General features: G+C 47.1%; 1 protein-coding gene across 1 annotated transcript in view; it reads right to left on the bottom strand.

Annotated features, from left to right (window-relative positions):
- Window positions 1-1,291: 1,291 nt before the first annotated feature.
- Window positions 1,292-23,769, bottom strand: part of LOC121440587 (alpha-protein kinase 2-like) — a 37,419-nt gene continuing 14,941 nt past the window's right edge. Inside the window, exons 5-9 of the mRNA XM_041641346.1 lie at window positions 20,876-21,150; window positions 20,398-20,486; window positions 13,881-14,098; window positions 9,533-9,581; window positions 1,292-2,023 (exon numbers count right to left, since the gene is read on the bottom strand). Coding sequence (XP_041497280.1) covers window positions 1,807-2,023; window positions 9,533-9,581; window positions 13,881-14,098; window positions 20,398-20,486; window positions 20,876-21,150 — 848 coding nt within the window. The 3' untranslated portion in view covers window positions 1,292-1,806. The remainder of the gene's footprint in view (window positions 2,024-9,532; window positions 9,582-13,880; window positions 14,099-20,397; window positions 20,487-20,875; window positions 21,151-23,769) is intronic.

Raw genomic sequence — 23,769 nt, 5'->3', positions numbered from 1 at the left:
AAACACCTATTTTGATATTATTTTCATAATTACAAGTTATTACCCAAGAAAGAGTGATGGTCTGTCAAGAGGGTTCTGGTTGCACCCACATATATACACACACATAGATGAGAGATGATAGATATGATTGATGGGTAAAATAAACAGGATATATATGTATTACTATAGATGAATGATAGATTATAGACACAATAATCTATAATAATCTAGATAAATTGTAGATGACCAATTAGATAAGTGATAGACATTACATATGGTAGATAAAAGCTGATAGATAGATAATAGATAGATAGATGATAGATAGATAGATAGATAGATAGATAGATAATAGATAGATAGATAGATAGATGATAGATAGGTAGGTAGGTAGATGATAGATAGATAGATAGATAGATAGATAGATAGACCGGCCCAATCAAAATATGCCCTGTGCCTTTTTGTTACCGTGGAACTTTCTAAAATGTCACTGTTTGATACACATCTCTAAAATGTCTGTGAACAAGCCAAGCCACAGTCTCTCTCACAGGAGAAAAAGAAAAAAAAAAGACGATTTTATCATCAGAAAGTCAGGGGGGCTACCTCGGAAGAAAGATTAGAATTGTACACTGCTTTTAAAAACACAAGATATCAACAGACAAATATTTTCACCTTCAAATCCTTTCTTTAAAAAAAAATCTCAGCTGTGTTCCAATTTTCATCAAATATCTCATGCATAAGAGAAAAGGGTTTTGCTTCACGTTGGTTTGATGGACCCCAAGGTCTTGTTCTAGTCCCGCTCCCACTGAGCTATAATCCCAGCCCTTATTACTCTTTCTCTTTGAGGCAGGGGCTCACCAAGTTATCCATACTGACCTTGAACTTTCCATCCTCTTGCTTGGATGAGTCTCTGCCACCAGGCCCAGCGGAGAACAGTGTTTTAAAGCTAAAGAAGCCAGGAGCCTTCTACTGAAAGGCAGCTGTCTGAGAAGACTGAAGGCATATTCACCATAGCTTCTGCCCTTCCCAGAATACCACGGGGAAGGAGGTGTGGCCTAGAGGAGACCCTGAGGACTAAGGGAGTACAGGATCCCTGTAGTGGTTACACCCTGCCTAACTAGCACCCCAGGGAGACCACCTTTAGAAAGGGACGGAACCTCATTTGTAAGATGAGGAAACACAGCTGCAAGTGTTGAGTGTTACAGCAAACCTGTTAGGAAACTTCTAAATTACAAAACCTTGGAGGAATGCAGAAAAAGCACAGATTCTAACGGCCAAGTGGCTATGATGACCTGTACAACTTACCCTGTTTGCTTAAATATGAATTTATTGAAACAGAACACTGTGCCAGGCTGTGTGAATTGTGCTTGGAGATGCTCTCACACTTGGGAAGCCGCCTCCAGCAACAATAGCTAGCTAGCATAGGTGACATCTGACATTCATGATTTCAGAAACGTCCAGAAATCCTGAGGTGAGAAGACAAGGTGGGAAGGATTTTGACGGTGGACAGTTGCCAGGCAGCATGGCACTCTTGACAACAAACCACGTGCAACACGCAAGTAGACCCACGACGTGAGATGGGGAGAGACACCAGCTGCATACACAAAAAGCGGACTGTCTTTGAGGCTGACAACAGAACTGACGGGTCTCCCAGCACAGAGATCCATTCCAAAGTCAGTTTGGCAGACGGCAAGTGGTAGTGGGCTGGGGAGGACCGGGACATGCTCTGCAGGCTGCAGGCTCTTGTCCCGTGTGTCTGCAGGTGTCCACATGCAAGCCTGTGTGCTGCCGGCAGGTGGTCACTGGTTCCTAAGGGATGAGAGACGCTAGCTAGGCTTTCTTTTCTGTGGGCGTCCCAGGCTCCGGCGTCTTCACGGATGCCGGGTTTGTCTGCGCTCTGCCTCTCCCGATGCTTGTTTTCTTCGGCTTCTGGCTGTTGTTTTGGAGGGATTTCAGCCCCAGCATCTTACAGTACTTGTTACACTGGTGCAGTGCTTTGAACTGATCGATGAAGGTCATAGAGCAGTTGCCCTTGAATCCCTTGTACCTGTATGTGGGTGTGAAAAAGAAAACCACTTAGAGAGAAGACATTTTACCGGTTTCAAAAGACATATCTGAAAGAGAAATTAATGGTGCATAGAAAATATATTTGTTCCTATTCCCGGCAAGAACAACCACATGGCTGACAGTTAAAAGAAAAAGGGGGGGGGGGGCACTGGAGAAAATGCCTCTTACCCACCTGGCCACATAGTAGATAGCACATCGTAAAGATTCAGTTCCTGGCCATGGATGGTTACAGCTACCGATCCTGGCACCGCTGTGACTGACAGGGCCCTCCAGCAGGAAGAACGCTGGAGGGTCAGTGACAGACAAGCAGACAGGCGTGAGGGTATGCCTGGAATATAGAGCTACTGACCTGATGTTTTAGAGTTTGGTGCAAAACGAAAAAAATGTTCAAAACGTATTGAGAATTTTGAGACAGGAACGGCAGCTAAAACAAGACAGCACTTTCCTGAACGTGGACCCAGGAACTGCACATCCACGGCTGGGTGTGAGTGTGAGGCTCTCTCTCATGAGTAAGGCCAAAGAGAAGCCACTGCTTTCCCTAGGTGACGCGCACCATGTTTTACACTGTCAGGGCTGTGAAAGCCTTCCCTGCTCCCTGTAGCCTTGGTGTAGGCCTGCAGCTTCATCCTGACAGGTGTGCTACAGTCCGCTTGCCCCTCCTCCTCTCTGCTTCCAGGAGGCCATTTCCTGAGGAGACGCAGCTGCTCTCCAAAGGACACGTGCACTTTGCTGAAGAAAAAGCCAACCAAACGCAGCAATTGAGTGCATCAGAGCAGGGACTCCCACGGCTAAGCTTTCCATCTCTAGCGTCCTCTGCAGAAGACTCCAGAAAAGGTCAAATGCTAGTCTGTGAACACTTCCTGTCTGCCCGAGCATCCCCCACCGTGTGTGTGTGTGTGTGTGTGTGTGTGTGTGTGTGTGTGTGTTGGGGGAGACAACCCAGGGCACACGTGTGCAGACACAGTAGAAACTAGAACCTGACTGCCTCTGGATAGGGTGTCACCCACACACAGTCGTGCTAAAGGCAGCCTTGCACAGTCTGGGACATGTTTCTCGGCACCCAACCTCTGCAAAGCTTGGGCTGTAGGGCAGGCTCCATGGAACCTCCTGAACCCTTTCCTCAGCATGAGAATGGATCTTTCTCTTCTGTCTCTGTGTGTCCTGAGGAGCTGACCCACACCGTAGAATCAGGAGTGCATACCGACATCTCTCCACGGGTGCCACCTCTCCCCAGACATGGTTTTACATCCAAGGTCCCTGTCCAGAACGGGATTTTACAATGAATGTTCAAAGAACAAGTAAACAGATCCCAGCCCTACCAGCAGGGCTCTTTGATCTCAGCCCAGATGGGTCTCCACATCACATTTCCAAATTTCTCTGTCTCTGTTTGCTTTTATAATAACAAAACAAGCAACGCTACCCAGATGCAATGCATGAAGAAAAAGACTTTATTTAGCTAGAGATTCCAAATGTGGCCTCCACATCCTGGTGAGAGCCGTTGGCTACGCTGCAATATGGTGGAGAGATGGCCAAGTGCAGAAGGGGCCAAGTGTGCGCCGTGGCCTTGGGTTGTGGCACCTCATTCCATAAGACCAACATCAATCTTTTCCTGTTGTTTCCCCATGGTCAGCAGACCCCACGGCTCAACAGTTCTACAGTTTTGCTCACTAAAGACAAAACTTCAAGCACACAAACCTCCAGGCGGGATGCTCCAACCAGAGCACACTTTGAAGTTGGACTCAGGCAATGCTGAACCCTTCCACAGCTTTACCAGAGGTACATGCATTTTTTAGATTTTGCCACCTTGTGTCTACAGAATTCAGAGTCTTTCTCTTCTCTAAATTTGGTCTCTGTCTCAACTTGGATGTTGGGCTTTGCCCTGTTGTTCTCTCCAACTGGCAACCATTATTGCGAAATGGTTTTTGCCTGGGAAGGAAAATGCAGCAAGGTCCATATGTTTCTAGACCAATTAACCACAGATGTATTCAGAGGACACAATTCACCAAGCTGTCATCTACCCAAGCAATAGGAAACAGCCCTCAGTTTATGACCTGATGTGCAAGCCACATACACCATCTGCTGCCCTCGGGCTCGGTGGAAACTACCGATCTAGGCTTTCGTGACATCGTTCCAATGTGAACCCAGATGCGGAAACCCATTGCTACCGTTCCTGTTATTTAGATATGCAGATAACCAAAAAGTTCTGTCCTTCCAAGAAGCTCAGGGGTGATATTATTTGTAAATAGTGGCTACTGTAGATCTAATGACTTAGGATGAGATCCCAGCATTACTGATATTTACATATGAAGCAGAGAAAAGAGAGAGGCGCATGAGAAACCTATATGAGGCAGAGTTCTAGTGATTCATCTACAAATAAAAAACCATTAAGAAGTATAGTCAAGCACCGGAAGGCAGAAGACAGGCATGAAACAGACTCCAGATGGAACTAGATCTGCTGTGAGAGTTAATCTTGGTCGCCAACTTGGTGGCATCTAGAACCACCTAGGAGAAGGACCGATGGGCAGGCATGTGGGGAGTCATTTTAAATTAATTGAGGCTGGAAGATTGTCCACTATGGAAGGTACCATTCCCTGCGCTTGCCTCCTGAGTGTGTGTGAGAGCAGGTGTTCCATCCCTCCTTCCTTCTGCTTCCTCGTCAGGAAGGAACACACCCTTGAACCATGAGCCAAAATAAACCTCCCTTAAGTGGCCTTTGTCAGAGTATTGTATCGCAGCAACAGAAAGACAAAAACAAAAGCTAAGGCACCTCCTGGTCCCTCTCAGGCTTTCAGCCTCCAGAGCTATGAAACCATAAACTCTTGCAATTTTAAACATTTGCGTTTGTGGCCTAAGAATCTAGCACAATGGGATAAGGAACTTTGTATTAGACACACACACACATACACGCACAGAGTTTTTCAGTTTTAGAAACCTTAGCTTTGCTAAATTTTACTTATTGGATCTTTGCTTTTTAAACTCCAGTTATAATCATTTCTGAGTTGACTTCACCTGGCCTTCCACACAAAACATACAAGATAGTTCCTCAGAGCCACCGTTTGTAAGACTTCTGGGCAGGGGCCAGAAGAACACCATGCTACTTCTACCTGGGGAGAAATGTGTTCTGTCAGGCTCTGCTGGGCCCTGGAGGTCCAAGCACACGCACAGCTCACTGCTACAAAGGCTTCTTGCCAAAATGTAAGGTGAAGGCTTTTCCCTTTCAAACCTCCAAGCATCCTGGGTGGTGAGAGTCTCTCAAATGTGTTTTCCATATCAGGAATGCCTGACAATTCCGTGCCTCCTTACACCTGGTTGTTCTTCCTTCCGAAGGTAGACAGGCACCTCCTGGCAGGAGGCCATACTGAGAGGTGCCCTTGGTAGCTAGTCATAACCACCTCATTTGGCCACAGCGAGTACTGAAGGGAAGTTCTGCTCAGAGTCCCCCTCTTTGTTTCACTTCCATCTAACCATGTGACTAGGGCCTTTTTTAAAAAACCCAGAGCGATTATAGCCTCTGCTGCCCTCTAGTGGGTAAATCATGACTCCCCCCCCCCCCCCTCCACTTTCTCCTTGGGACTCCACTGCCTAGAGAGATGCTTGCAGGGCCCCTGGTAACCAGTACAGTTCTGTTCCCGCTGCGTGGCTTGGTTAAGTTTCCAAATCCCCAGTTGCCAAATTGAGTATCTTTCTTTGTCTCTCTAAGAGAACTCTAGGTGTCTGAGGAATTCAACTCAGAAATGTAATCCAAGAGCCAGTTAGGCTCTCCAGTCTATCTGGAGGGTGGATGACACCTCCAGACATAATAATACTCATAGCCCAGGAGGACTGTGACAGCGCTGTTTTCAGAATCATGCCAAATGAAAGTTGCAATGAGCAGATCATAACGGTTCCTTATTTTATGAGATTATGAATAGATTATTTATTCGCCAAATAGCATCTCAGTCTTCCCTTGAATATCTCTAACTTCATTACAGAACAAGACAGGTTGCATTTATTGGGATGTGAGATAGATACATGTGCAGGTTGAGACATAAGGATGTGTGCATGTATGCACGCATGTGTATATAGATGCATGCTTGTATGGAGGACAGAACCCAATCTCAGTGTCATTCTTCAGGTGTCAATCACCTTTGTTCCTTTTGAGGCAAGGCTTCCAACTGGCCTGGCCAACTGGAATAGAGCTTCCTGTCTCTGCCCCCTCCTCCTGTTACTGGAATAACAAGGGCAAGCCATCATGTCTGACTATTTACATATATATATATGTATATTTACATATATATATAGTATATACATGTGTGTGCGTGTGAATTCTTAGAACTGAGCCTAAGTCCTCATGCTTGCCGACACTTTGCCAGATTAGCCATTTCCCCTTCAGCCCTGCAGCCTGGAAATGTCTTGAAATGACACAGGGCTTCACATTTTAGGACCGTGTCCTTCTCTACAGCCAAGGGCTGCCAGGGGACCAGCCTCCCATAGAATTCACAACTCTCTTTCTGTCTCCAGGCTTTTCATCCGTAAGCTTGTTCAGAATAGAGAAACTGTGTCTCATGGATCCTCATTCACCCAGCTCCTCCCTTGTACTTGGAAAGTCTGACACCCCCTCTTTCTTTCCCCTGTTCCTTGGCACTCAGTGTGAACAGTTTTGTCCGATCTGCAGAGCATCTTTGAGTCTGAACCCTTTCCCAGTGGGCTACCATTGTTCTCCGTCCATTTGCAGCTTTTGGCTTTGAGGTGAACATTTCTTCAAACAGATCTTGCTTTCTAGCGAGTGAGATAAACTCCTGCACATCAAGAGTGCGTAACCCCCCACCCCGTGTACCCACCTCCTTCATGCAGAGAATGCTACTGGTCCTCCACTTCCTTACCTTCCCCACATCACTGCTGGCTCAGCCCTGCTCCAGAGGAAAGGAAACCTGGGAATCTAGGTGGTGAGTATGGTCACAGTTCCCTCGGAGAATAAGGATGTGTAAGGAAGCCCTAACACCCCTCATCCTCTGAGCGATTCCCCATTTATTGGCTTTTCAAATCAAGCTTCTAAAATAAAAGTTTTTTTTTTAAATGTGTGACTTTTCTTTAAGCTTGTAAAGAAAACTTTAAAACCTGGACAAGCTGATCTAGAGTCCTTTCGAACACTGCAGAATTCCCTTCCCACCTCTCCCTGGGTGGGAAAGCAGTCGTAAGTGCCACTTTGCAGGCAGCATTCTGCCCTTGGCTCCAGCCATCCTCTCTGCTAATAGGCCTTGGGCAGCTGTCCCAGGCTAGAAAAGTAACATAAAAGCTGAGAACAAAACCAAGGGCTTAGATTTCTTTTTAAATTAGGAGGGGGAGTGCCGCTCGGAGCTCTCTCATTCCTGGAAGCCGCTGACATGCTTCACAAGACGCCGTAAATCACCAGCCTCTTGTGCTCACTTTGGTTTGGGGACTTCTCAAGCCGTTTTGGTTTAGTAGGAGGTTGTTCTAAGCCAGCAGTTCTCAACCTGTGGGTCGTGACCCCTTCAGGGGTCACATATCAGATATTTACATTATGATTCATAACAGTAGCAAACTTACAGTTATGAAGTAACAACAAAAATAATTTTATGGTTGCGGGGGTTACTACAGCATGAGGAATTGTTCCAAAGGGCCTCAGCAGCAGGAAGGTTGAGAACCACTGCTTTAGGCGATGCTGTAGAATTTTGTGTACCCTGGCAACAGGCAGGGGTGAGCAGGAGTAGGGAGTTCTGTTGAGCCAACATCAGTGACAGGGTCTGGAGGTAGATTAGCCAGGGGGATCCTCAGCAAACCACAGGGACCCCAGGCTGATGGGCAGGCAAGCCAAGTCTGGCTGAAATCTTGTTCTACAGATAACAGCGAGTCTTAAGAGAAGATTCCACTTGGGAAAGTGCTCTGACAACCAAAGGCCTTCACAGGTAGGGTACCACAGGTTACGGGAACATTCGCCCACGGAGGACGCTGAAGTGAACAGCTTTTAACATCAGGCACAAGATGTCACAAACAGGAGGAAACTGAGCCTATCCAGCCATCCCGCTCATCAGACAGACATATGGAGCCATGAGCCACGCTACCACCAAGAGAAGAAGAGGTAAAGGACCTGGCCCAGATTTGGACCAAGTCTCTCTCAAAAGCTCCTGCCTTCCCCCCAACCTCTCTGACACATTCTATTTGCAAGCCCAATGTCATGACCAAATACCGGGAAGCCTACAGCAACCAGGCCTCCATCTGGGGCCGTGAGATGAGCGTGAGAGACGGTTCCATCACAAGAGCTCACCTCACAGAGCCGGTTTCCAAAAGGAAGACACCAGGTGAGAGAGATCCAGACCGCGTCCTGGCTGTAAGTAAATTGGAGAGCCCGGGGCTATCACAACTTCATGAATCAAACCTGTGGTTTTCGTTACTTTTCTCGCTGCTATGGCAAAACTCTTGACAAAAAGCAACCTATGGAGGGAGGGTGATCTTGGCTCCCAGTTTAAGGGCACAGCCCATCACGGCATGTGCCTGGGGTAGGTGGCAGAAGAGTGGAACTCCTGGCCACATTGTATCCACAGTCGGGAAGAGAGATGAGTATGGGAGCTCAGCTTGCCTCTCTCCTTTCTGATCTGCATGGGAAGGCACCGCCCACTTTCAGGATAGGATTCCCACCTTCAAATGTGCACCATGGCGTGGACATGTGTTCTCTCTCTCTCTCTCTCTCTCTCTATATATATATATATATATATATATATATATATATATATATCATATATGCACACACACACAGAATACATTTAAAAATATTTTTTGAAGAAGTCACGAATAGCCGCTTTCTCTTCAGCGGGGCCCACGTGAAGCAGCAAAATGAGACAGTTTGTTAAGAGCCTGGCTAATAGTCGCAGTGCCACCTGAGTGGACAACTGAGCAGACTAGCATCCTTGCCTTCAACTAGGGAAGGAAAACCAACAGCACTGGTACCCAGTCACAGGCATTTGAATGGCTTCTGTGCTCCCGGGCAGGCAGCTGGGAAGTTAGCTAGACGGCCAGGGATGCAAGCTTCTGTAATAATCTCTCGTGCCGGTGAGCCACCAGAAGGATTTTTGGGGAGGGAAATGGACTAATCATAAACACGTAAAACTTATTGGGCTCAATTGCAAAAACCAAAACAACAAAAGCTTTCAATAGAGACGATGGTAAGTGTAGAAACTGGAGGTTTTGGGTTGAAAGACATCGCAGTGATGCCAGAATACTTTCTCACCAGGACACTCCTCCGAGGAGTCAGCTAGTCTGGCAATGTGTTTGCAGGCATTCTTGTTTGCCTCAAAGTTAGGAAGCAATGTGTTTCCCCTCGAGAACAAAGTCCATAAATATTTTATGTAAGTAAAAGAAATGAATTGAACTCATTCCCAAGACCATTTGTCATCCACAGTAAAGACAAGAAATCCACTCTGTCCACATTAGCCAAGCAGCGTTTGCCGGAACCCAATGAGAAATGACACCTACTTCACTTTTTCCTACTCACCCTTTAGCTAGTGTTGCTATGCCGACGTCAGTTAGCTTCATCCCCACACCTGTGGAGAAAAGACAGCATTGTTAAAGGGAGCACGAGAAGGATTGGTCAGGGGCTCTCCCAGGCTGGATGGGTCCATGTGTACTCACCTCCCGGTTTCTACCCTCAGAGCCCCGGGAGATTCACAGTCTTCCTGCCCTGTGCCTGGTGGGGGAGTAATGATGGGGAGGGCAGACCTGTGACTCTGGCAGCAGTCCCCAGGGCAGACCTTCAGACTTATCCTTGCCCCAGGATGGAGCAGGGACTCGGTTGCTCTCTGATGAATTTGAGACTAGGTACTTTCCCCATGAGTTTTCTCACAAGTAATGATGTCTCTTGAACTTACATCTGGTCCCCTGTTCTTCACTGAAAGTGGAAATCCTTAAATAGAGGGAAGCATGGGCATGGACTGCCTTGGTCAATGGCAAAAATAAGCAAGTTCAAGGCAACATATTCACAGGCAAACTCCACATCCACAATTCTCACTTCTAAGACAGTTTCCTATCATTCGCTGAAGAATTTCCAGATCCTAGGAAACACTCACAGGCTATGGGTGGGCTTGTAGCCATTGGCCTGGACCTTAGATGGCCCAGCCATCTAAGACTTTTAATAACTTCATTCACAGAACCATGGTGATGATTGGAAATACCAAACCCCAGACAATAAAAAGGCTACCGAGTTTCCTACTCTGGCTCAGCAAAAAGCCACTGATGTCCTTGCTGTAAGCCCAGGCACACACGGCCCCTTTGCCAACTGTGCTCCCCAGAAGGGCAGCTGGAAAGTAGCTAGGGAGACAGAGGTGCAAGGGAAATGAACAGCCTGTTGTCTTCTAGCATGAGGAAGGTGAGCATCCTACTACAGTAAAGGACTGTCCACTTTCCCTCTGCCCCAGCCTCAGTCTGTCTCCCAGGCTAGCAATTAGGAAGATCATCAGTGCTCATGCCCAGACTGTAGAGGTCCCTGGGCCTTCTAGCATCTTCCTGCTCTATCTTCCTGCTTCTGAATTCCTAGGACGGTGGCTCTGGGCACTTGCCCTGCCTCGGTACTCCCAACCTGTGCAATCCAGTTGTAACCTGTTGGACATCTCTGACATATCTCTGACTCTGGTCTTATATGAGCTGGACTGTAAACAGTGATATCCCTGCCACCAAGCAGGTAACTTGGCCATGGAGCAGGCAGGTAGGTGACAAACCAGTCTGGGGTATGGAGGTCCCAGGTCTCTCTAAAGCCAGCGCTGGGATGAGAATGGATGACAACCTGGTTCCACGGCTCTGCATCCCAGAGGCCCAGGGAAAGCAAGCAGAAGGCAGAATGCCTGGTTCATCTGTGTCCACCAAGGGCATGGCGAAAATGCTGCCGTGTTGCTAGTCAGATGGGTGAGTCACCTGGCAGCCAGCCCAGCTTTTGTACATGTACCTGTGAGCTAAACGTGGCACTTTGGACATCCCAGCAAACCTTTTAAAAGCAGAATCAGCTCATTCTTCCAAAGATACTAACAACGGGAACACATGAATGCCTGATTCATATCGCTTCATTTGTGGAAAGTGCAATGGTTTTTAAAAGATGCCAAATTGCAAAGGCCCCTTTGGACATCTTTTTCCATGGAAAGTCCTGTCTAAACACCGCAGCTCTAAGTTCCAGGAAGGGTCAATTTTTATAAGTCATTTGGCAACAGGTGCTTGAGCTTGGGCAGTGTCCTCCCTTGCCCTCACAGTTGGCAGCTGCCATTTTTGGTTTGGAAAAGTAGGCTGCCAAGGTCAGGGGAGACGGCTCAGTGTGCAAGCCTGAGGTCAGATCCAGGTTCCCAGAATTCACCTAGAAGCTGGATATGTAGTGTAGGTGTGTGTGTGTGTGTGTGTGTGTGTGTGTATGTGTGTGTATGCGTGTGTATGTGTGTAGTCTCAGAGTACCTCTGGGGAAATGGGAGATATAGATGGAGAATTTTCCAGAAACCTAGCTCACTTGGTTTAATTATTTGCCAGTAATTCAACAAAGGTTTCCAGCAATCATTGGCGGGCAGTACTTTCAATCTGATGTGCACATACCTGTCAGACTGACGTATGGCTGATCGTGGCCTATGGGGTGTTTCTAATGGGAGGAAGGGCAGGGTTGGTGGTCCTCTTGGAGATGGCTCCTTAGAAAGTCTAGTGGTCTCAACAGGTCTCGGGTCTTAACCACGGACTCACCCTTGACCCCACAGACCTACAGTCTCATCAAGTTTCTATCAACAAACAAATGCACCCTGGGAAGACGACAGTCACATTTGGTTTTGTTTCTCTTACTTTTAACTGTGGTGTGTACAAAGCCAAGACACTGCCTCCAGATGATGTGTGTACTGGCGCCACAAGGACGATGGCAATGGAGAGATTTTCTGAGCAGCAGACAGTAAATAAGCCCTGTTATGAAGCACTGTGCCAACACATTTGAGTGCACACATCATTTGCGGAGAGATGTAATATTCCATCGCAGTGTTTACCAGTGCCTGGGAGCAAAACTAGCTGTGCGTGAAGCTCCAGGGTGCTCTTCTTTCACAGACAAAATACATTTAATGCAAAACTAACTCCAAAGGTGACAGCTTGGGAAGAACAACTGTACAGCCAGAATCGCAATAGAACAAATAGAACAAACAGCTGTCTGCTCAGAATGTGTGTGTGTGTGTGTGTGTGTGTGTGTGTGTGTGTGTGTGTGAAGTCATTCCTGGGAATATTCACACATCGAACCTTTTAACATCAGGGGATACTTGAGAAGCCTGGAAAGTAACTCGACTGCAAATTTGTTCGTTTGACATCTTGTACAAAAAGTGCAATATCCAGACTCTGAAAATGTAGGTTGGGGTCTTGGACTCCTCTATAGTTATTAGCTGACTGGCAAAAGCTAAACCACTGCTCTTGCTCTCAGCTTTTTCTTCTGTAAAATGGGAGCATAGTATATTCTATACAGGATTAGCATGGAGCATAAATAAAAAGCACAGAAAAGCGAATGTACGCAACAGCTGGAGAAATCTAGTCCCTCCTGTAGTCTAGCCACTCTGCTGGGTCAGGGTTCACGTCTCATTTTGATCATGTGCAGCCCTTATATGAGCTGTGATCATCTGGCAAAGCTCCACAGAGGGTATGTGGGCAGCTTCTCTGTACAGTTTTGCAAATTCTGTCTGACTATCTGTTGTCTATCTCTCTGTGTCCTGTTTCTCTGTGCTATGGGATAATGCTCTTGTATCATTGTCCTTTCTGCCTGGTTCCACCTGTGGGTACTACTTTGCCTAAAACCTTAGCTTTGCCAATGCAGCAAGAGTGGAACACAGGAGGATCAATGCCACCACCGTGAGCAACATTTGGCTGGTGCTAAAGGGAGCTGTGGGTGATCATTCCTGCTTCCCCATACTCGGGCAGGGAATTCTGGGAAGTGTACTCAATGCAGGCTTCCAGCAGAGCACAGTTGCCCATGGTAGTAACTGGGAGTTTGCCCATGTACTGACTGCCTGTGCTTCCTCTGTCTTCTGCCATTTTCTGGGCTTCTTTCTCAAATGAGCTATATGCACTCAAGACAGTAGCTCTCTGGTCCTTCCTCCACATCAGTGGGTGGGGACTGAAAATATTTGAAAATATTGAATATATATTGAGCATGTACAGACCGATGTAGCACACTCTCTTAGAGGACATTTATATTGCATTAGGTGCTAGAAGTCATCTAGAGATGATGACTCAAAGTATACGGAAGAATATGTAGAGGTATACAACCCCGATGCCATTTTAGACAAGGGACCTGAGCATCTAGAGAAGTGAGTATCCGCAGAGGTCCTGAAGCCAACTCCCAGGGGGATACCCAGACATACTTGTCTCCAGTCTGTTCCAGAAAGAACCCTAATTATGACATGTCCATTTCCTGTAAGAAGCTGTATTCCTAAAAATTTCTCTGTACCTGGAAAGCACACTGCAAATTCCACAGGAGAGCCCAAGATCTAAAGGTTCCAGTGACACTTTGATTTATTGGGAAATAAATACTACATCTCAACTCACTCATGGCAGTACATGTGGACTTCCACGTGTGCTGAATTTTGGGGTGTAACCATGAAGCTAGCCTCAACCTTTTATAGTGGAAGGCACTGCGGATAGTCAATGATATGAATTTTGTTACTTCATTTGGCCAATCATCCATTGCCAAGCTTCATTTCCAACTGGACATGAATAACATCTTAGGGAGAAGATGCTTGTTGGTACTCAGTAGACCTCTCCTCTTTACTTCCCCCTCCCTCATCCCTCCTACCTGTAGAAATGCCCAGAGCCCCCAGCATCCCCAGAACTGGGCGGTGCGGTCCGCTCACCCTGCATGTCTGTGACCAGGAGACAGCCGCTGGTCTTCTGGTACACCCAATGCTGGAAGGTGCAGCACTTCTGACCAGCCTCCGAGTCCCTTCGGAGGAAGTTGATTTCCTTCCCGTCGCGGATGGAATACTTCACGAATTCTCCAATCAGCTCCTCTTCCACTGTGGCATAAGGGATGTTGTTCTCTGGCCGATGGATGAGGAAAATAGGGATGATCCTGTCAGGGAGGAGGACATGGCTCTCAGAGGGGAACACAAGTGCCTGGGTGTTCCTGTCCCCTGGAGCAGCAGGGCACACAGACAATCTAGGTTCCACTCCGTGTTTTATTTTATGCCTTTGCATTGCCTTCAATTGTATTTAATGAACCAAAAGACTCATTTCTACTTTTGTTTCTAGAATTAGTTTGAAGCCTTCTTTGTCATTACTTTTAATGTCATTTTGTTTGGTTTTGTTTGAGATCATTGTTTAACTACACAGCCCTGGCTGGTCTGGAACTTTCTATATTGAATAGGCTTGCCTGGAAATCACAGAGATTGGCTTGCCCCTGACTCCCAAGTGCTGGGATTAAACACATGAACCACCACATTCAGCTTTGGCTTTGCTTTGACTTTTTTTAAAAACTTATATATTTATTTATTATGTATACAACATTCTGCCTTCATGTATGCCCGCACACCAGAGGAGGGTGCCAGATCTCATTACAGATGGTTGTGAGCCACCATGTGGTTGCTGGGAATCGAACTCAGAACCTCTGGAAGAGCAGCCAGTGCTCTTAACCACTGAGCCATCTCTTCAGCCCCTGCTTTGACTTTTTTTTAAATTTATTTTATGCGTATGGATGTTTTACCTGCATACATGCACACTACATGTGTGCATGGTACACACGGAGGCCCGAAGAGGGTATCAGATTCCCAGTAAATAAATAAATAATGTCTCACTAGGTAGCCAGACTGGCCTCAAACGCATTAGGTAGCCCAGACTAGCCTAGAAGTCTAGCTCCTTCTGTCTCAGCCTCCAGAGTGTTGAGATTATAGTCCTGGGCCACAATACCAGGCTCTATCATTTTATCTCAGTAATCCATTGGATCAACAACTACCACCCATCCACCCGTCCATCCACCCACCCATGTTTACATGCATGCATGCATCCACCCACCCACCTACCCATCCATCCATCCACCGATCCATCTATCCATCCACCCATCCATCTACACATCCACCCACCCACCCATTCATTCACCCACCCATTCATCCACCCACCCACCTACCCATCTATCCATGCACCGATCCATCTATCCATCCACCCATCCATCTACACATCCACCCATCCACCCACCCACGCATGCATCCATCCATCTATCCACCCATCTACCCATCCATCCGTCCATCCACCCACCCACACATGCATCCATCCATCTATCCACCCATCTACCCATCCATCTGTCCGTCCACCCACCCATGCATGCATCCATCCATCTATCCACCCATCTACCCATCCATCCGTCCGTCCACCCACCCACACATGCATCCATCCATCTATCCACCCATCTACCCATCCATCCGTCCGTCCACCCACCCACGCATGCATCCATCCATCTATCCACCCACCTACCCATCCATCTGTCCATCCATCCACTCACCCACCCCTTACCTATTCATACTTCATTCAGTCAGCAAACACTCATTTTCAGTGGCTTCTGTGTATTAACACTCTTCCAGACATTCTTTCACAAACACCAATAGAGAAAACAGAGGCCCTGGCTATTAAGTTCCACACTCAGGGACAAATGGCTGAGGCGCCTGTTTAGCACATCAAAGCGGACCTGGTTCAATGCTAGGACCAGGTTCTCCTAGCACCCCTCAGTCCCTACCTGTTACAGGGCATGGTTGGCATATTCTGCCCTCTACCTGCCCCTAGGGGCTGGGCTGCCCTTCCCACCAGAAGTTCTTCCCTGTATAATCCAGACATTTTGGTTACCTGCCTCCTTTTGTTTCTCTGGCCTTCGGGCTGCGGCACCTGGTTCCACTCTCTCCTTTCCCCTCCCTCATCTCCCCATATGGCCCAGCTGAGGGTCATGTTGACTCTGGACTCTCCCTGATGTCCCTATCTCTGCCTACACTTTCTGTTTCTATCTACAATAAACGTTCTCCTCCACCACACCCAGGAGCACCCAAGTCCTGTCCTTTTCATTTCTCTTTCCCATGCATCTGCCCCCCAACCATGAAACTTACATTTAAATGGAGGTAACAGGCAATGGCAAACTGCAGGATGTTAAATGTCACGTGGAAGTCTGGTGTGGTACCCAGGAGATTGCACCTGGGCGGGGAAGGGGCTGTCATTTTTACTCAGACTCAGAAGTCCTTGCTTATTAATAAAGGACATTTGAGTAGACCTGCAGAAAGCTAGGGGTAGCCAGGAGGGTGTCTTAGGAGAGAAACTTTCAGGGGGAAGGAGGAGCAAATGAAAGGCTCTTAAGGCATTCTTTCCAGCCTTTGTGTCTTGTTAAAGAAGTGTCTAGGGGCCCTCCGATGGGATGGGAGGGAGCATGTTTGGAGCTGTGGCCCTGCTGCATATCCCTAAAAAAAATAGGTTCGTCACCAAGCCTTTGTCTGTCTGTCAAGCTTTGTCACATTTGCAAGACTCAGGGGACCCTCTGAAGACTCCTTCTAGCCAATTACCCACCAAACAAAAGGATTCAAGATTTGTCTGGGTTTTTATTAATTCCTTAGCCTTTGGGGAACGAGAACAAAGTCTGGGCATTACTCACAATCTCAATTAGCTTGGTGTCTGCCCAGTTGGGGGTTTTGCATAGACGATGTGATGTCATTGATATTCATGAATTCGAAAGCAAAAACTGCAGGGAGTATGGAGTGTTTTGTCTTGGAGATCCCAAAAGTTCCCTAAAAAGAAAACTGCTTTAGGAACCCATTTCTGGAAGTGTGTGTGTGTGTGTGTGTGTGTGTGTGTGTGTGTGTGTGTGTTTGGGGGGGTAGGTTGACTGTGGTCCAGTGCCTCCAGATCCCAGCAATATGAGCTTAACTGGAAGCCTAGCAGTGTGCAGGGCCAGCTCAGGGCACACACGTATGCATCCCTGATGTAGCATTCTCCAGTCTAGGTCAGTGAGTATCTATCCGGCCTAGATATCCTTCAGAGACTGCTTACCCTTCCGTATGCTATAGTCACACATGTAGCCGCAAATTCTCCCAGGGTACTGCAGGAGATTTAAGTTTTTGATAGAAAAATGTCCTCATCTGTCTTTAGGGCTGCAGCCTGTTTGGTGAATACAGATGACATCAAACAACTTCCACTCCCTACTTGAGCCCACCCTTCTAGGCCCCTAAACCCATCTTGGTATCCATTATGTGTTCTTTTCCTTTAAAAGGGCCCTACGTGGTATAAGAGTTAAACTGCACAAAACTTGGGTCTGCCCCTGCACTAGGATACCACGACTTTGCTTTAACGATGGGCCTTAGAAACTGCTTTCATGGAGTCAATGAGATGGCTTGCTGGGTAAGGCAGTTGCCACCAAGCCTGATGACCTGAGTTCAAACCCCAGGACCCTTACAGTCACAGGAGAGAATTCTTTCCTACATGTTGTCCTCTAACCTCTACACATTTATTGTAACACACACACATGCACACGTTTGAGTGCATGCACACACACACCCACATAAACATACTTCATAAAAATGTAATAATAAAAATAATAACCACAAAAGCATTGACTCCTCATTTGGGGCCTCAAGGTAACTAAAAGCAGACTGAAATCTTGGTAGCTCTGCCTTCATTTTGTGTCTGACTCCTTGCTTTGGAGCCAGAGTCCTGCCTGATTTTGCCTACGCATGTTCAAAATTTAAGGAGTGCCTGCACCTAACCTGTCTCATCACCAGGTCGAGGCTGAAGCCACAGAAATAAGCATCCTCCGAACACCTGGATTCCAAAAGCAGCAAGACCTCTCAAGACAGACCCCGCCCTAGGAAGGTCGATTATCCTCTAGGACACAGCTCCACCCCAGAGCAGCAGCAGAAATCAGGTCACATCCTCAGAGGTGACATCAGCAACAGCCCTGGCTCACCTTGCAGAAGCAAAGCTAGAGAGACAGAGGATTGTTTAATTATGCATGCTCCTGGCCTTCTTCCTGGTTTAGTTATGCATGCTTCTAGCCTCCTGCCACAATTCTTCCTGTCTTTCTTTTTTTGAGACAGGGTTTCTCTGTGTGTAGCCCTAGCAATCCTGGAACTCACTCTACAGACCAGGCTGGCCCCTAACTCACAGAGGTCCACCCTGCCTTTGCCTCCCTCCCGAGTGCAGGGTTTAAAGATATGCGTTCCCACAAGCCTGGCTCTTCTTGTATTTCAACCTACAGCTCTTGTCAGCATCCCAAGGATGAACTTGGAGTCATGGGTCTCCTTTTTCATCCCTTCTCCCAATTCATGAATTCAATCTCCTCTGGTTTTCACCATCACTGATCATCCTGGGGCAGGTGTCCAAACCTAGCCTGTTAGAGCTGCCAAAATGCAGGTTTTTGCCCTAAAAATTCTGCTACCATTTCTACTTTTTCTCCCTTAAGGCAGAACTTAAGAGAACAGAGGCAGGCAAAAAGAGGGAACAAGAAAGATAGTGGGCAAGTTCCTACATTATGAAACTGAGTTCACCCCAACGCCTGGCTTTGTGTTTAACAGAAAAGCAGTTGTTTCTCTGCGGCATTGTTCATTTTGCTGAAGCTGCTGACGAAGCTGCTTGTACTAGACACGTGTGTCACATGCTTCCTGGCAGAAAGCAGGAAGTACGGGGCATCCTACTACATCATGCTACCCAAGGGGAAGGGTTTCTGAGGAAGCGGGAGCATGCAAACAGGAACTATTTTCTTCCTCCCCTCTTGTGTTCACTGATGTATAAATGGCTGCTCTTCCTGTATCTCCAGTGTCCTGGCATGGCCCTTTCTCTTTCTACTTAGCATGAAAATATGACCTTATCACATAAACAGCTAATAAACACAGGCTCCAGACTCTCAGGAATTTGCTGAGCCTCAAAATACTCAGGCAATGAGTGGATGAAGCATATACTTTCTGCCCAGAGGATTATGGGAAGTGGATCCTGCTCCAGTGTCCCTGGTCTTCCCTGTGGTGTCACCTTGCTTATTAGTTGTGTTGTGACCGCTTCTTGTTCTCGTGTATTTGTTTACTGTTAAGGCAAGGCAGTGAAGGTGGAATCTATGCATGGGGATGTGTCCAGTTTTCAATTTAACATGGTAGATATCGTGATATCTATTTAATGTGGCAGAATCCACTCTTCTATTCACGCATTATATTTACTTAATAGCAGTGCTGGTGAGGTGGCCGAGCAGGTAGGGCCACTTGCTCTACAAGCCTGGTGACCTGAGTTCAATCCCTGGAAACCACAGAAAGGCAGGAGATAACCAACTCCACAGAGCTACCCTCTAACCTCCACGTGTGTGCCATGGCACATACACTCCACTGTCTATGCACACACATGCACAATAGTGATATAAGCTTTTAAAAAATGTGTGTTTTGTGTGTGTAGGTGTTTTGCATCCATGTGTCACTGCATCACAACTATGCAGTGCCTGTGGAAGCCAGAAGAGGGCACCAGATCCTTTGGAACTGGAGCTACAGACTGTCATGAGTCCCCACCAATGGATGCTGGGAATTTAATTAGGTCTCTGAACAAGCACCAAGTGAACTTAAACCCTGAGTCATCTCCCTGGCAGCATAAATAAATAAATAAATAAATAAATAAATAAATAAATAAAAATTTAAGACTATCAAGGGACAGAGAAATGGCTCAATGGTTCAGAGTACTTCCTGTTCTTGCAGAGAACTCTAGCTTTGTCCCCAGTACCTGCCCCCCCCCCACGGTGTAGTGACTCATAAACACCTGTCCCTCCAGCTCCAGAACAATAGATCCTGAATCCTGCATCTGCGCCCCCATGTGCACATCCCCACGCAAAGGCACAAATTAGCACTCAATTTACATTTTAAAAATTAATTTATTTTTATTTGTATGGTGTTTTGCCTGCATGTCTGCCTGTTCACCCCTTGCCTGCAGTGCCCACAGGGGCCATAAGAGGGCATCAGAACCCCTAGGACTGGATAAGACACCATGTGAATAGAATTTGAACCCAGGTCCTCTGGAAGAGCAGCCAGTGTTCTTAATCATTGAGCCATCCTTCCAGCCCCACATAATTACATTTTTTTAATTTTAAAATATAATCCTTACCAGGTATTCTCTTATACTTCTGGAAATAAAATAAGAACAGGGCAGCAGCCTTATGATCCCCCATGGAGTATAGGCTCCAAAGCTGCACAGAGAAAGCCTGTCTCAAATATCCCCCCCCTCAAAAAGCAGATAAAGATAAAGGTGACCTGTAGAACCCAGAGAGACAAAAACAAACACTTGACTAATGGGTCTTTCTTACCCTCCTACCTCTAAGTCCTCCACACCCACAGCAAGTCACAGGTAGTCAGTCACCCAAGGCAGGCTCAGCAGACTTACTCTGGCACCTCTCCGAAGCCTTCCAGAGGCTGAGCTTCAGCGGCATAGATCTTGGCGTAGTATCTGGCAGTATTCTGAACGTAGCATTCCTGTATCCCCCAAAGACATAGCAATCCAGATGGTTAGAAGAATTCAGAGTATTGCTCAGCAAGACGATTCCTGTTTCTGAGATTGGTCAGATGAATAGATTCCTAGGCCCCATCATATTGCCCTTTGTTCAAGGGGATTTTTTTTTTTTTTTTTTGCCTTGGGGACCAACATGATCACAGCCCATTGGACCCCAGGTGACAAAAAGGAGTGTTCCTGAGCTGAGCCCAACTCCTTCTGAGGACCGAGAAGCCAATGTTGTCCCCCAAACATTCAGCCTTAATCCTCACCCTAAAGAAGCCAAATGCCCATATGGAAATACTCTCTCATTTTCATCTCATGATGCACTTCATTCTTTCACCCAGAGAGCCACGCTTGCTCCCTTTCCCACCTGAGCAGCGAGTTTGTAGTTCCTCTGCACAAGTTCATCGTTGTTTCTGGTCCCATGGGCAACAGCGTTGTGCACCTTGAGCACACATGCGTGGCCGGGCTGGAAGACCGGCATGAGGCCCTGCATCACCGTGCTACGGAAAGCTTTGCGGTGCACCCCTTCCCCGAAGTGAAGCTCCTCCGTGGAGATCTGGCCACGCAGATGGTCCCCGAAGTAGCTGTCATTGAAGACGTCCTCTTTGAAGATGAGCTGGCTGAATTCTATCTCTTCGCATCCTACAACACAGCACAGCTTTCAGTGGGCGGGGTCATCTCCAGTCCTAGTCTGTGATTTAACTACAATCCCTTTATAAGGATAAAGACAGCGGGGCAGGACAGGCTCCAAAGCTGCACAGAGAAAGCCTGTCTCAAACCCCCCCCCCCCAAAAAAAAGAGATAAAGATAAAGGTGACCTGTAGAACCCAGAGGGACAGATCATGGTTAATGCCGTACAAAGACAAAGTTAACAGGAGTGAGGAGAGAAACCATTGAAGGAGAACAGGCTGAGGGCTGTTGTGTACAAGGGGAGGTTGGCTGGAACAAAGTTGGGGAGTCCAGGAAAGACTTTTGTGTATCTGGAAAACAAAAGCAGAGACATGCAGAGTAACCAGAAGCAAGACTAAAGGATGGTGAAACAGAAGAGCAAAAAGCACCATTGAGGAGATCCGGCAGCACTTGTCTCTCAGCCCTTCCTTCCTTCCTTCCTTCCTTCCTTCCTTCCTTCTCCCTCCCTCCCTCCCTTCCTTCTCCCTTTCTTCCTTCTTTTTTCCTTCTTTCCTTCCTTCCTTCCTTCTCCCTTCTTCCTTCCTTCTCCCTTCTTTCTTTCTTCCTTCCTTCTTTCCTCTCTTCCTTCCTTCTTTCCTTCCTTCCTTCCTTCCTCCCTCCCTCCCTCCCTTCCTTCCTTCTCCCTTTCTTCCTTCATCCTTCCTTCCTTCCTTCCTTCTTTCCTTCCTTCCTTCCTTCTCCCTTTCTTCCTTCTTTCCTTCCTTCCTTCTCCCTTTCTTCCTCCCTCCTTCCTTCCTTCCTTCCTTTTCTTCCTTCCTCCCTCCCTTCCTTCTTTCCTTCCTTCCTTTCTTCCTTCCTTCCTCCCTCCCTTCCTTCTTTCCTTCCTTCCTTCTTTCCTTCTCCCTTCCTTCCTTCCTTCCTTCCTTCCTTCCTTCCTTCCTTCCTTCCTTCCTTCTTCCCCCACTCCTTGACAATCATGCTGTGCAGCCCAGGCTGGCGTGGAATTCACAATTCGTCTGCCTCAGGCTCCTAAGTACTCCTATTACAGTCTGTAATATCACAGTGTTGGCTAGACCATTTCTAAATCATGATTCTAGGGATTTTGTTGCTAATTTGTTGCCTTTTGAGACGGTGTCTCATATGACCAGGCTGACTTCAAACTCACTATCCAGCTGAGGCAAGACACACACACACACACACACACACACACACACACACACACACACCAGAGCCAGGGGCACAGATACAACCATCACACCCAGCAGTCTCAGTCTCTTGCTTTCTGTGTACTGGACACTAGAATATTTTGATTATCTCCAATGGCTTGTTTTCCAGAGGTCTCAGTTATTTTCTTTGCTTTAAATGCCACGCAGCACATCTTCCAGATGCTCACCCGATATGACCACCAATGCTTCTCTCTCCTGAAACTGGTCCAGGGTGCTATGCTGTGGCAGAGGTTGTCTACGCTTGTGCTGATGCAGGGCTGGCAGCAGGGGTGTGTGGAGCTGCTTTGTTGCTGTGTGCAGTTCTTCCCAGCAACCACATCTTGTTAAGAAGTGGCTGTGTGGGGGTAATTTAGATCACGGGCCAGCACAATGGGTAGGGTAGACGGTTACAGGTTGAAAAGGCATTTCCCCAGAGGGATTACCACACGACTCGGGGAGCCCACGGGTGTGAATTCGTCCCACCTTGACTAAAAGTCAGAGAGCTCAGGCCTAGTCTTGCTACTTCAAAGTATATGAGAGGAGGTTTGGCCTAAGGTGTGGTTACTAACAGGATGTTTTGACCTAGGGTGTGGTTACTCGGTGTTTGGGGTATTGAGAAGGTAATTACTTGGTTTATTCTTTGTATCTTGGTAAAGAAGCCTTTTGACGTTCCCCTCATTTCTGGATGAGGGTACATAAAGCCTGTGAGAAATAAACGCGAGGCGAATTTCAGTATTTACTAGATGCCTTCCCGACTCTATCAGCTATCTCTTGTCTATTTCTTTCTTAATCCTCACGCTTCCCTTCAAGTGCAGACGAATAAGCCAGGCAGGACCCCGCAGATGTCTCCCCAGTGAAGATACAACACAGGACACAACAAGCTCAGAGTGCACCAGGCTATGGGAACTCAGTGCATAGCCTAGGGGCAGCATGGATGTCTATGAGCAGCTATTAGACTATAGAACACCAAATGCGCTGAAAGACAGCACAAAAGCAAACACATCTTTATTTTTTTTATTAGAATGCAACGAAACAAGGTTATATTCTGCTTAGCTGAAAAGAAAACTGAAGAATCAAAACGTAACCATAACCGACTAGAAAGTTCCATGCAAGCAAGATTTATGCCTAGAAAAAAATTTCAAGTCCAAACTCCCCCGGACAATTTTCCAAAACTGCATGGCTGCAGTTCAGTTTTTTTCCACAAACAATACATTTCTAGGTGTTTGAAATCTACTGAAATTATAGCTGGGAGAATGGCCCCTCTAGCCCCATGGAAACGGAACCTAAGCCATCATCACGGGCATCTAAGGTAGCCCTTCCTGGGAGAGAGAAGAGTGCACTTGGTCGGGAGAGTGCACAGAGCAATGTGTGTTCGAGGAGCTGGCTGTGTTTTGATGGGGAGCCCACTCTCTGCCAGGTCAGCTGA

This window comes from Microtus oregoni, unplaced genomic scaffold (genome assembly GCF_018167655.1).
Source record: "Microtus oregoni isolate MIOR12 unplaced genomic scaffold, Mior012 000069F_ref0000032, whole genome shotgun sequence".
In the NCBI taxonomy this organism is placed as follows: Eukaryota; Metazoa; Chordata; class Mammalia; order Rodentia; family Cricetidae; genus Microtus; species Microtus oregoni.
This window is presented reverse-complemented; position numbering and strand designations above follow the sequence as displayed.